The 12,339-nt window shown below is 57.1% G+C and overlaps 5 protein-coding genes across 5 annotated transcripts; 1 reads left to right on the forward strand and 4 right to left on the reverse strand.

Moving 5' to 3' along the window:
- Window positions 1-1,810: 1,810 nt before the first annotated feature.
- C8Q71DRAFT_722360 (uncharacterized protein) lies at window positions 1,811-4,500 on the reverse strand (the record flags this gene model as incomplete). Its single annotated transcript, XM_047921520.1, has 8 exons — window positions 1,811-3,219; window positions 3,284-3,398; window positions 3,454-3,618; window positions 3,672-3,745; window positions 3,799-3,956; window positions 4,013-4,127; window positions 4,180-4,282; window positions 4,339-4,500. 8 exons carry the CDS (start codon window positions 4,498-4,500, stop codon window positions 1,811-1,813), a joined length of 2,301 nt encoding a protein of 766 aa, XP_047781197.1.
- Window positions 4,501-4,757: 257 nt separating this feature from the next.
- Window positions 4,758-6,543, reverse strand: C8Q71DRAFT_831932 (uncharacterized protein; the record flags this gene model as incomplete). Its single annotated transcript, XM_047926381.1, has 9 exons — window positions 4,758-4,940; window positions 5,006-5,334; window positions 5,392-5,474; window positions 5,530-5,646; window positions 5,698-5,780; window positions 5,838-5,925; window positions 5,980-6,090; window positions 6,192-6,229; window positions 6,285-6,543. The coding sequence occupies 8 exons, from the start codon at window positions 6,541-6,543 to the stop codon at window positions 5,094-5,096; spliced, it is 1,020 nt and encodes a 339-aa protein (XP_047781198.1). The 3' UTR covers window positions 4,758-4,940; window positions 5,006-5,093.
- A 1,379-nt stretch (window positions 6,544-7,922) lies between these two features.
- On the reverse strand, window positions 7,923-8,961 carry C8Q71DRAFT_703578 (uncharacterized protein; the record flags this gene model as incomplete). The annotated part of the gene is made up of 5 exons (XM_047920325.1): window positions 7,923-8,190; window positions 8,247-8,440; window positions 8,492-8,687; window positions 8,743-8,870; window positions 8,920-8,961. The coding sequence occupies 5 exons, from the start codon at window positions 8,959-8,961 to the stop codon at window positions 7,923-7,925; spliced, it is 828 nt and encodes a 275-aa protein (XP_047781199.1).
- A 217-nt stretch (window positions 8,962-9,178) lies between these two features.
- Window positions 9,179-10,565, forward strand: C8Q71DRAFT_512584 (autophagy protein Apg5-domain-containing protein). The gene is made up of 4 exons (XM_047919060.1): window positions 9,179-9,510; window positions 9,588-9,862; window positions 9,923-10,168; window positions 10,229-10,565. Exons 1-4 carry the CDS (start codon window positions 9,200-9,202, stop codon window positions 10,438-10,440), a joined length of 1,044 nt encoding a protein of 347 aa, XP_047781200.1. The 5' UTR covers window positions 9,179-9,199; the 3' UTR covers window positions 10,441-10,565.
- A 155-nt stretch (window positions 10,566-10,720) lies between these two features.
- On the reverse strand, window positions 10,721-12,188 carry C8Q71DRAFT_704289 (alcohol dehydrogenase; the record flags this gene model as incomplete). The annotated part of the gene is made up of 9 exons (XM_047920374.1): window positions 10,721-10,880; window positions 10,933-10,978; window positions 11,028-11,094; window positions 11,152-11,222; window positions 11,281-11,460; window positions 11,514-11,579; window positions 11,644-11,706; window positions 11,771-11,999; window positions 12,057-12,188. 9 exons carry the CDS (start codon window positions 12,186-12,188, stop codon window positions 10,721-10,723), a joined length of 1,014 nt encoding a protein of 337 aa, XP_047781201.1.
- Between the last annotated feature and the right edge of the window lie 151 nt (window positions 12,189-12,339).

Below are 12,339 nucleotides of genomic sequence, written 5' to 3' on the forward strand. Positions count from 1 at the left end.
TCCGGATAGGCTCGCGGACGAGATGTTCTCACGTCATAAAGTATCGATAATAGGTTAATTCCGTCCACCCCTCCCTCCCAAACGCCACGCGCAGGACTGGACCAAGAAGCAATGACCTCATGGATGTGCTCAGTATGATCGCTGTCCGTTGTGTGTACGCTCTGCAGTCTGGCGTTCCCAGGTGCGACGCTTGCTTGCTCAGCGAAAATCTGTATTGTCAGTCACAGGTTCGGGCGCGGAGTGCTTCGCTGTCATACAGAGTGCGTGCCTTGTTCACCGCGTCTGATAGGTATGTATGATGTCTGTCCTCGTCAGTATTCCTGACCGCCGTGCCTGTCTACTCGCGGAGTACAAGAGCCCATGATGCTGAGCTAGACTTTCCAAGCTCTTCTGTGGCAACTAACATCCTCTCTATATTGCACCACCATCCTTCGACATGGACGCCTCTGACAACAACAACAGTTACGGGGGCAGCGACAACAACATGGGTGGTGGAATGGATGGCGGCCAGGGCATGGGCGGTGGCAACATGGGAGGCGGGTCCGGCGGAGGCAACGATAACTACGGTAGCGGCGGTATGGGCGACGCAATGGGTGGCGGGAATGACAGCTCCGGGAACAATAACCCGAAAGCCGATCGAGGGGACAACAGCTATGGCGGCGGCGGTGATAACAGCAACTACGGTGGCGGCGGAAACAACAACTATGGCGGTAGCAACGACAACAACGGTAGCAGCGGCGGGATGGGCAGCGCGAACAATTCGTCTGGCGCCGGAGGAGGAGGATCGAGCGGTGGTGGTTCTTCCGGCGTGGGCGTGGACAGCGGCGGCACCGAGAGTTGTTGTTGTTGTTGTTCCCTTTAAGTAAGTAATGTCACTGAGGGGCCGCGGTGTTGTCCGCAGCGCAAGACGCAACCCTAGCGCTGAGCTCGCGGGCGATGAGGATCACGCCTAATATTAGGCCAACGATCTCCGTTTCGTACACAATTCGTACACTGTGTGTTCTGTTGCGCGTCCAAGGTGGTATCGTAGTACCTTCGTCTCACGACCTGGGCGTACGAGAACCGCAGCCGCTCCCACTCCTCCAGGCATCGAGAGTGCCGCTCAGAAGGCTGGCTTCAATGTCGTCAGTTCTCTCATTACTGTTGGCGGATGAGGGTCCCATTGCTTACGATTCCTTTGTTGTTACTACAGAGACAGCAGGAGGCGAACACGGCTTGAACGCCTTTGATGGCATTCGAAAGGACCTGTGATGACATGTTCACTATATGTATGTGGTCAGTCTTCCGCGTTGGCGTCGGGATTGATTGGTTTTGTAGGGTCGCTATTGAGTCACTTCACATGCGTGCTGCACCCAACGGAAATCGAGGAGGGACATGTAAGGCTTACTCTGCGATGATAGCGTCCCCGCTGCTTGTGCGTGAAAGAGAGGACCATGATACTGTACATACCGGGCGAAACGAAGAGCGGTGGTGACTCCTCAATCACACCACTACATACCCGCGTGGTACCAACCATGGACTATATCGGCACCTATCAAGCGTCGGATTAACTTACTATTGACAGGAGAGACCAAATGACTTCTCACCGATGTCTTACTCAACCTCGCTGCAAGCTGGCTCAACCAAAGTCGAGCTCAAGATGATTTGTGTGTTGCGGTGCCATTACTTGATACTAAAAGTACATTATAGCCATCGTAGCATCCACAAATACTGAGGCGCGGTATCGTCGTTCCACAGTGCATCAATAAATATATCGTGAATAGTCATCGGTCAGCTCATAAAACATGGAGAAGGTATCAATAGACTGCGCTCAGTACCTCGGCCACTTGCTGCTAGGAGCGGGCAGCCGCGCGCTCATCGGGAAATTGACCTCGCGCGCGCTGGAAGGCGTGTTCCGGCTGGGGAAGGTCGCGCTGCGGGGTGTGCCAAGGTACTGTTGGTAACGCGCGGAACGGTCACTGGTGAACGGCTCGTCGTCGTCCGACTCGGTGTAGAGGCTACTGTCCGTCGGACTCGGTTCACCCCCATGGGAGCTGAGCAGGGGGCTGCGGCAGCGGTACTGCGACAAGCCGGCCTGTGCGGAGCGGACCTCGGGGGTTGCGGCGCGGGGGGACGGAGCGGACAGGTCGACGCGGTACGGATTCTCGGAACTGGGCGCGGCAGCACTGGTTATCGGTGGCGTTGCTTCGGCGTAGGCGTTGCGGGCGCTCTGGACGGGAGTCGGGATGCGCTCAGACTCGTGCTCGTAGCGTGCCGTCCGGGCACTGTGCAGCGGCGTAGGCACGCGGCTCTCGTCGCGGGCGTAGTTGTCACGGGCGCTGTGAAGAGGGCTGGGCGCACGGCGTTCCTCCTCGGGGAAGAAAGCGCTTCGGAGGGGCGTAGCAGCAGGGAGCTCTTCGAAGTGGCGGACGATCTCCTCGGCGAACCTTGGGTTATTATCGGGCTCGGGGATTTGAATCGCCTGTTGAAACCTGGGACTACGGGCCGGACTGGGTATAGACTGTGGTTCTTCCGTTGCATACCTGGGGCTGCGAGGAGGCTCCGGGAACGCGTGCTCGTCCTGGTGGTATCGCAAGGTATGCGCGGACGCAGCAGTAGCGGGAGCCTCATCGGCATAACGGGCGCTGTGTATAGGCGTACCAATTCTGGCCGGGGTTTCGACGTATCGTCCGCTTGTCGGGATAGCACTTCCTGGCGCAGGACTGCCGTACGCAGTGTATGCTGACGGGGGAAGGGGCGGCAGGTCGCTGGCGAAGAACTCGTTCTCCCTTTGCTGATCTGGGACGCGTATGCCACGAGAGCTGTCGAGTTGAACCTCCTCCATGCGGCCCGAGAACTGGGCTGTGCGGCTAGATTGCTGTGGCGAGAGGCCGGGCGGTGTACCGAGACCTTCGTAGCCAGGTTGCAAGTGAATTCGGTCAATGACCTGGCTCTGTACACGGATCGTCACTTCGTTGTGATCATCCTCAGAATCGTCTGGGCTGTCTGCGCGTTTGAAGACAGCTTCGTCAAGGGTCGCCTCAGTGGCCTTCTCGCTGTCATCAGCCTTCTCGAGGTCAGCGTTGAGGTCAATGATAGGTCGAGGAGCGCTGATGGAGCGTTGCGGGGGGCCGTCGTTATCTTTTTTGCTCCAGAAACGGAGTGAGTAGCCCTTCGGGATGACGCTGTGATCCGGTAGAACGCGCCGAGTCAGCACGAACAGAAGGACATCGACGAGCCCTATTGATGACACCATCGTTATGAGACACTTGTGCGTCTCAGACATTCTGACAATACGACTCACCACACATCAGGAACACGGTATCGCCGAAGGTACTCGCTGCGTCGGTCACTGGGGTTCCGGACCACGACACAAAGCGGACAATTGCCATTGGGAAGATCAGGATAGTGAAGGCGATCTGTGGCCGATCGGGATGAGCAGGGTATCGCCTGCGTCGACAGTATGTCACTCACCGGATAGATGAGCATTTGTTTGGCGATGGCGACACTATCCTCATCCACCAACCTTACCATCCTTGAGTCACGTCGGAAATAGATCCCCGACGTTGTGACGTTGCCCCGCAAGTTGAGGAAGACCAAGCCGTATAGTACGAAGCTCAAAATGGCACCCATGAAAAGCTGAAAATGCGGCCCGGTGAGCATACAGTCATAGCTTAAGATGACCAACGTACCCAGAGGAGGTCCAACACGACCCGTTGATTTCCGTAGTTGCTAGCGATCCAGCAGTAGTAACCGTTGATACCATCTAGTACAGCCTGTGGTCAGTCGCATCACATCCGTGGGCGTGAATGTGCCTACAGAAAGGACCCAGATTGCTCTTGTAGCCCGCTGGGCCAATGATCACAATGAGTAGTATGAATCCCCACCCAATTCCCAGCATGACGAAGAGGGAGCGCCGCCGCATGCTCCAGCGAAGGAACACGACAAGGAATGTGTGTAGAGCGATCATCAGAGTCCTATAAATGTCGCGAATCAGCGAGTATGTGCGACATCAGTGCCATGCTTGACGCACCAGACCGCCATAGACACGTCCGCAGACTGCTTGAGGAAGCCCTGATAAGTGCAATATTGACCCAGTGTCACGGCTCCCGCATTGAGCCATCGTACGCTCAGCATGGCCGAGAATGCTGCGTGATCTACGTCAGGCTACGCGTCGACACGACAACTGGTATGCCCTACCTTGCATGAGGTCGCACCACAGTAGCGACACGAAATATGCAGCTACGTGACTACGGACGAACAGATGTGGGTTCACAGACTTGCGCGTGTTCCACGCCGAGATCTAATGGTAGCAGCTTAAGCTATTTCATTCCCTCCGGATGTACGAGGTGTACGCACTGCGAGCGCTCCGAGAAGTCCTGCGCATGCCGCAGCTGAGAGCCACGCAAAGGCGACTTCGACGGCCATTCCGCGCGCCTCGGAGGCAGAGTATGTAACCTTCGTTAGAAGACGGTAGTCCCCACCAGGGATCTTTTGAAGCTCAGCCATGAGCGTAGCCATCCTGATGACCTTTCAAAGGATTCTGGGGGTCCAAGAATTACGAGCTGTAAGAAAAGAAACCAAAAGCCGTATCTTCAGGTGCACCAGGTCCTGAAAAGCGGCAGGAAGGGCCAGCCTCCGACGAAAGAAAAGAAGGAGAGCGGAGGAAGGAAGAGGGAAGACTGTGGGACGCGGGCGTCGGAAAGAGGCCAGGCGGTGTCGGTAGCATGCTTATATAGGGCGGCATGATGGGGCTGATCCGGGCAGCTGCCAGTTTCATCGTCGTCACGCTCAGCCTGTGTCTGTCTGATGCGCCGTGGCGATGCGCACATTCCCTTTTTGGGAACCCTCTTCGCCATAACCGACCGCCACCACCGAGTCGGCCTGCCTGGCGCCGCGCTGGCGGATTCAAATTCAGGATCACCATCCAGGAATCAGATTGGATCGACGTGACTGCGGCGAGGTCCGTCAGCGACGTCGTCTCATTCCCATTGTGAATCAAATCTCATACTTTCGGACTTCGTACAGCTGGAACCTGCGCGCGGAATTACGCTCTATTACAAGCGGTAAATATTACAGATACATGGATGGAATCCTAGCACACGCAGTGCCCCTCATCTGTAGCGCCACGATCTCTCCAACCGCGACGCCCACATCATGTCAACCTCCGCAACGCTGTCCTCGGTGACCTCGATGCTCTTGTTGATGTCCAAGCTGTTGTTGTTGCTCCTTCTGCCCTCGTTCGGCGACGTCGACCGCTCGACCAACACAATGTCATCTTCCCAGTGGTCACGCTGGACGCGGAACTGGAGCAGCGATCGGTTGATGAGTGTGGTCGTCATCGCCCACACAAAACTGGTCATAAAAACAACGTAAGTCGACTGTGGTACATCATGATGGGTTGACACGTACAAGACACCGAGTAGCGTGAACGACGGTCGAGACAGACTCGCACCCGCAAGAGCAACGTTCAATGCACGGAGAGTAGTCACTCCCTAGTCAGAACGTGCGTTCAGCGTGTGCGCCCTGGCAAGTGGACCGGAGACATACAACAAAGTACAGGATGCCGTCGCTGCAAAGCGCCCTTGCAATCGGCGTCCGTGCCGACGTCGGCCGATCAACAGCATTCAGTGCAGTCGAGATCAAAACAAACAACTCAAATAGCATCTGTGGGGACATAAGCTGCTCGGCCATCATTGAAGAATTCGCAGTCCTTACCGGCGATGCCCACACTGCGACTATGATATGCGAGCTCTTGGACGAGATACACATCCCCGCAAGTGGAGACCAGGCCATACCCGCTGGATCGACACCTCGTGAGTCACTTTGACCCCATAGACTCAGAGACGAGGACTCACGTAGGATGTGCAGGAGCGTGAGAATGAGGGTAATCACCTGAGCGATCAGACTCGCGACATATGCGACCATCATAAGCTTCAATACCGACTGAGAGACAGGTGAGTGAGCCAGGCTTCCAGCGAGCCGGGAAGACGAGCATACCGGCCGTGCATCCCACAGAATCACTACACGCAGGAGCACCAACATATTCGTGATACCAATCGACATGACCGCGATCATGGAGACCACGAAGAGGAAGTACTTGCACCTGTGCTTCGTTACATTTGACATCCATGCACACTTCACGGAGACTTACTCCTGCATGTCCTCCGGTGAGTAGCGCGCTCATATAGATAGCCGCCCGAAACACTCACAAGATCCGTAAACACGTCCCCAATGAAACCACACATCTCTGCATCGTATCTGCAAGTCAGCTGAAAACCCTGAGGCGGTGGTGAAGTGCTCACCACATGCCACCCCAATGAGCGTCGCCAATACAAGATACCGGTTAAAAAGGAATGCATACTTCGCAAGCGAGCGAGGGGCGAGCCAGACCAGGCGCACTTCATCCGCGAACGTCAATGTATGGTCATAGAAGAGAGCCGTAAGCCCAATCGCTACGAGCCCGAGTCTAGTCAGACATGACCATCCTTCAGCAAAGGCGAGAATGTGCGTACCCTGAAGGTATCTCGTCGCATACACGTCCCGAAACACTAAAACATCCATCACGGACGCTGCAGACTAGAGTAACCCTGCCAGGTCCCGCGTGGCCAGGACGCACAATACACTGAGGGAAGATCCAGTAACCACCGTGGACGTCGAGGGAGGCGGGGGATCCTCCTCGTCCTTGCCTTAGCGATGATATGGCCCTCGCTTGGAGGGCCCTACTCACTGGGTCCGGGCGATCTGAGACAAATCTGAGATGGTTCTCGGTCAGAGGCCTTCGCGGGTGAATCGCTATGGTAACAGGAGCATTACAGCGGCGGCAAAAGGATCGCCTCCATCGGTCCTGGCTCCTCGCTGGCGGGGACACCGCGCTAAGCTGCTGTAGGCGATTTGTTCTCGTGCAGGGATCTGTGTAAGGACGCGATCGACGACGGTAGGCGGAGGCACTTTGGATTTGCCGTTCACGATCGACCGAGGCAAGGCGATCGTCGGTCTGTACCTGACCTGCAGTCGTGTTAGGCTGTAACCATCCCGCCGGGCGGGCGGGACTTAGTACCACCAGGTACCACCGTGTGCCATTGGGAAACAGATATTCGCTCAGGGAGCTTGCCCCTCAACGGGGTGTCCTCCTGCTGGGCGGAATTCTTGAAGTAAGTGACCCATTCTGAAATGTGTGTACGAGGCTTAGCCATTGTGGTTTCCAGGCAAGGGCCGGATAAGTAACGGGCATAGCGCTACGGCAACGGAGCCTAAACGGAGTGGTAACCACCAACTGGCACTGTGCGACCGAAGGCTCCGTGACCGTCGCCGGTCGCGAGAACAACTCGACATTATTCTGCCCACATTGTAGGGACGATCACTTGCCTGCCTAATCAGCGACGAATCCGTGCATATTTGGCACGCAGGTGCATGCGAGCAAAGGAGAATCAGGGACGCAGAGCAGGGGAGAGAACGGTAACTCACAGCATCCCGCAGGAAGGTTCCTGTGTTACTCTTCTTGCGACGTCCAGACGTTCGAAGGCGTGCCGCGCGCCGTGAATACATACCGTGGGGTGACCAGGACCAGGGACCTCACCTGTTGGGAGTAAATGCTATATCATTAGACATTCGGGGCCAGCATCCGCCGATCACTGGAAAGGTAGCCCGATCTCCGTATGTGGACAAAGAAGACGTCTGCCTTACTGTTGTCGAGGATTCCGCAGTCATGGACGATACAGTAAACGAGAACGACGTCGAGAATGGTGACCTTTCAATGCATCCTCATCAATAGTAGGATACAGACGACAGAGTACAAGTACAAATGAAAACAATGCTGTGTATATAGTACACGCTTGTGATATGACTGTGCCTGGCTACGTACGAATCCAAAACGTTCGGTATGCAAGCGTAACTTCGTGAACAATGCGAAGCTCGTAACTCATGTTGCACAATCGTCGCATTCAGTTGTTGCCAAGGAGGGACGCACGCTCCTCATCGAGGGAGATCCCGCGGCCACCCCTGCGGAGCTTGACGAAGAGGCCAACGATAGCCTTGGCGACCCAGACCAGAGCGAGAATGGAGAAGGCAAGTGCACTCCAGTGGACGAAGGCAGGGTAGCGCTGGTGGGCGAAGATGGCCCACAGCGACCAGGCGATGGCAATGCTCGCCGGGAGGTCGCCCTCCGGGGATGAGAAGGCGTACGTCGCAGCAGTAGCCTCGAGGAATAGCCTGTAAATAATGTTGTGAGTGATGAGGTGGTCCTGTGCGGGAGGAACGGTACATACAGGGCCAGGAAGACAAAGACCTTCGTCCAAACTCCAGCGCGAGTGGTGGTAGCGTCGACACCGAATGCCTCGAAGGCGGTGAGCACGACGAGCAAAGTCGTCCAGCCGTGGTAGAGCGAGAACGGCAGGTGAACGAAGATCTCGTCTGGGATGCTGGCGGGCTCATGATACTTCTTTACGACGTAGTAGATGTGCTATGAGGAGCCGTCAGCGAGTAGTCCGGTTAGAAGGCTCGCGGTACATACCGTTACGGCGGAGCTGACGAAGAGCGCAAATACAAAGGCGATGATGTACTGGTGCGCTGCCCAGAGGTGAATGTACACTGCGTTGAGAACTGCGAGCAGCGGAAAACGCCATCCGATGCCATCAATGACGACTTTCTTTCCGCCCTCGAAGAACTGATAGATAATAGTTCCGAGGAGCAGGAGGTGTATGAGCGACCTAGGAAGGGATAATTATTACTGTCGGAATGCCAGAGCAACACAGGAATGCACACCAGATCAAGAATGCCCATGGTGCCGGGGTGAGGTATGTTTCCTTGCCAGAATAGTAAATGTCCGTGGGCCCAGCTATGGCGTATATGTTGGATCCCAGGAAGAGAAAGTAGACTATAACGTTGATGATCTGCGGACGTCAGTAAGCAGCGTCCGTGAGGACAGGCTGGGCACCTCACCTTGAGGAAGAGGCCATCGGTGACAGAGTTGTTGGAGGGCATCGTGGGGGGCGAGAGAGGCCGCTGCGGCTGGTCCTGGCTGGCGGGGAGCTTATAAGCGTTGGGCGAGAGCCACTGACGCGACGCGGAATATGCTGTGCGTGACGTCAAGAAGCACGGCAGCCCCGCTAAGCGCCGGGCCAGGCTCTGACCCAATTCCGCGGTCAGCAGACGCCCGCCGCACACGCGCAGTCCACGTGCGCGCCCCATCTCGCGCGCCGGCTGCTGGTCGTCCGCGACGATGTCCACCTACGCGCCCCGCCATACGCCCTCCGCCTTCTCCACCCCCGCCTCGACCACCCTCTTCCGCCGCCTCACATGGGAGGGCACCGTCCCCCTCGAGGTCCGCGTCGACGCCAAGGAGCTCCCCGCGAACAGCGACCGCGGCTTGGAGTGCTACTACATGCAAGCCCCGCGCGTCAGCTACCTCCCCCTGCTCGTGCCCGAGATCAAACGCTTCCTCATGGACGTCGTCTTTGATGAGGCCGCCGCACGCGTGATCAAGGAGGAGGACTGGTGGTTCGAGAGCGAGGAAGGCAGCCTGCTGAAGTGGTGAGTGCTACCGCACCTAGAACGTCGTGTGCGATCGTGTTCTGGACGTGCCAGACGGCCCACTCACTCCTGCACAGGCATTGGTCCATCGGCCTCATATACGACAACCACACCATCACGGCCTCGTTGCGCAACAATTCGTCGTCCTCCCAGATCACGCCTCTCCGTCTCGTCCTTCACCTCGCGTCACCACCCACAGACAAGCTCTTGCTCTCACCAAGCACTGACGCGTGCAAGCAAGCATTCATGGGCCAGCTGAAAGAAGCGGACTTCATGCGCTGGGGCAGCACGAAGCGCATGACCGGCCTCCGGAAGGCAGAGCAGGACGGCCTCTGGGAGGGCATCAAAGAACGTAAGTCCACTTCCGTTAATCCCCGCTCCCATGAAACGCCAACTTGATCGCCGGTCATAGACAACTTCGACGAATACTGGCGCGTCGCTGCGAAGGTGACGCCTACCACGACACCCACACGATCCACATCACCCCCACCGCCCCCCTCCTCCGCATCCATGCACACTCGGCCTCCGTCTGCCGACCCTGGATCCACCGCGGCCCCAGACCGCGACGGCGCGTACAGCGTACGCAGCGTGCCTGTCCGAATATACCTCCCAGATGGTCCCGTTCTGCAAGACCTCGTGCCGCCGGTGCTGGAAGACGGTAAGTAACAACGTTCCGTGCTTCTGACATAGCCCACTCACGGAGAGTATGCTATTATAGGCACGGTACATACCCTGGCGAAGTTCTTGGCAACACACCTTCCTCTTCTCTTTCCGCCTGGAAAGCCACCGTTGGCGTATGCGCTCGTACAGGGCGTGCACGCCCCTCCGGATGCTGAGATGGCGTGGCTTGGTGCTTGCATGCCAAGCGCGGACGGATGGGTCAATGTATGCGTGGGCATCCTGCGCGATGCCCGCGTGGGCAGGTTCTAGTCGTTTCGGGTGTGCATGTGTGTATATGCTCTGCTTCATTGGAGCCTACTATACGATGGGTTTCAACTTGCTAATTGATGAAGTGATACCCCAAATCTGTTTGGATAGACTCTTCGCGCAGTGTCTTCACTGAACATAGTCCATTGCTTCACCGTAACGTTGCAGCACGTCTGCACGCTGCGCAATGATCTTCGGCGGAGCAAAGACCACACCAAGTAGCAATAGTACAAGCATGCTCCATACAACTCATCATGATAGATACACCGACCGTACCTTGCGGTCACAACTTCGCTCGCTCGCCCGACTTCTCGTCCCGCATGCGCACGACGACCTTGCCCCACGTCTTGCGCTGCTCGAGGAGCTGAAGACCGTCCGATAGCCTCTCCAGAGGGAAGACTTGGGGGTACACGACGGGCTTCGCGCGGCCCGACGAAAGCAGGCTAACAGGAGCATGTCAGGCATCGCATGGATTCGAAGAGCTATAGACCGTACTCATTGATAGCTTTGTGGACGACCGAGATGCGCTGTAGCTCATGGACTGCGTGGGCGTCAGTACATGGTGTGTACAACGGATCGGCGACACGTACTTGAGTATGCACCCCAGTGAATGCCGACAATAGAGATATTCTTGAGGAGGACCAAGTTGAGCGGCAGCTAGCAGGGTCCTCAAAGTCAATGGTACGTTCTCGATGGAGATAGCGGCTCAATTACCTTCTCGATCTGACCAGCCGCGAAGCCCACTACCACCGCCCTACCTTTCCACGCGATGCACTTCAGAGAATCTACAGAGCCCCCATCAGTCGAATACAGGTGCAATGGACATGGAGAGATTCTCCAGACCTCTGATCATTCCGACTGGGTCATAAACGACGTTTACGCCCTTGCCACCCGTGAGCTTCAGGACTTCCTTCTGCCAGTTTGGCTGGGTATAGTTCACGCCGTGGTCGGCGCCGCCGTAGCGCACAGCGACGTCAATCTTCTCTGGCGACCCAGCCGCGGCGATGACCTTCGCGCCCAGGGCTGCGGTCTGCGGTAAGCACAAGTGGATCGCGGCTTGCACGAATGGTCTGTACCTTTTGCCAATTGTACGGCGGCGATACCTACGCCACCTGCAGCAGCTGTGACGAGCACCCATTCACCTACGTGGGGTAGTTGGTATCTGGCTCCAAATGACCAGTATGACAGAAGGTCCGAGCCACCGACCTGCCTTAAGCTCAGCACGTCCAACCAGTGCCTCATACGATGTCGGCCAAGTGATGAATAGGCCTAGCAGTGCCCCCACCTGTCAACATCCTACCCCACCAACACCAAGCTCACGGTGCAGACGTACCTGCGCCCTGGTCGTATGTCATCGCAGCCGGCAGCGGAAGCAGATACCCCCACTTGGCCGCGAGCTTGTCCGCATACGCGCCCTGCACGGCCCCAAAGACCCTGTCGCCCGGCTTGAACGGGCACCCCTTCGGAATGGGCGAGTCCGCTGCGATCCGCCCGGCAAACTCGGTGCCCAGCGTGAATGGGCGTGGCGGCTGCGACTGGTACTTGCCCTGGGATTGCAGGATCTACGTGGGCGAGTTAGGCCCTGGATCGAGACGTGGGATAGAAGGCGGGTAGCTCACGTCGTAGTAGTTCAAGCCCGCGCTGAAGACCTCAACGAGGACCTCGCCCTCCTGTGGCTTGGGCTCTGGTACATCGTCGCTCAAGGGGATCTTCGATGGGTGGGCGTATTCCTTGATCACGAACGCGCGCATGGTGACTTGAGATTTCTTCTGCGGGACTGGGAGAGGACAAGGGGACAGGACAAACGCTCGCGCTACCGGTGCAAACAGAGCGGCGGTGTGCGGGGACGCTGGAGCATGATACGCTCGACGGGTCGCGTGAAATCCGGTGATGGTCAATCCC

Source organism: Rhodofomes roseus (genome assembly GCF_022264815.1).
Source record: "Rhodofomes roseus strain CIRM-BRFM 1785 chromosome Unknown C8Q71scaffold_6, whole genome shotgun sequence".
NCBI classification, from domain to species: Eukaryota; Fungi; Basidiomycota; class Agaricomycetes; order Polyporales; family Fomitopsidaceae; genus Rhodofomes; species Rhodofomes roseus.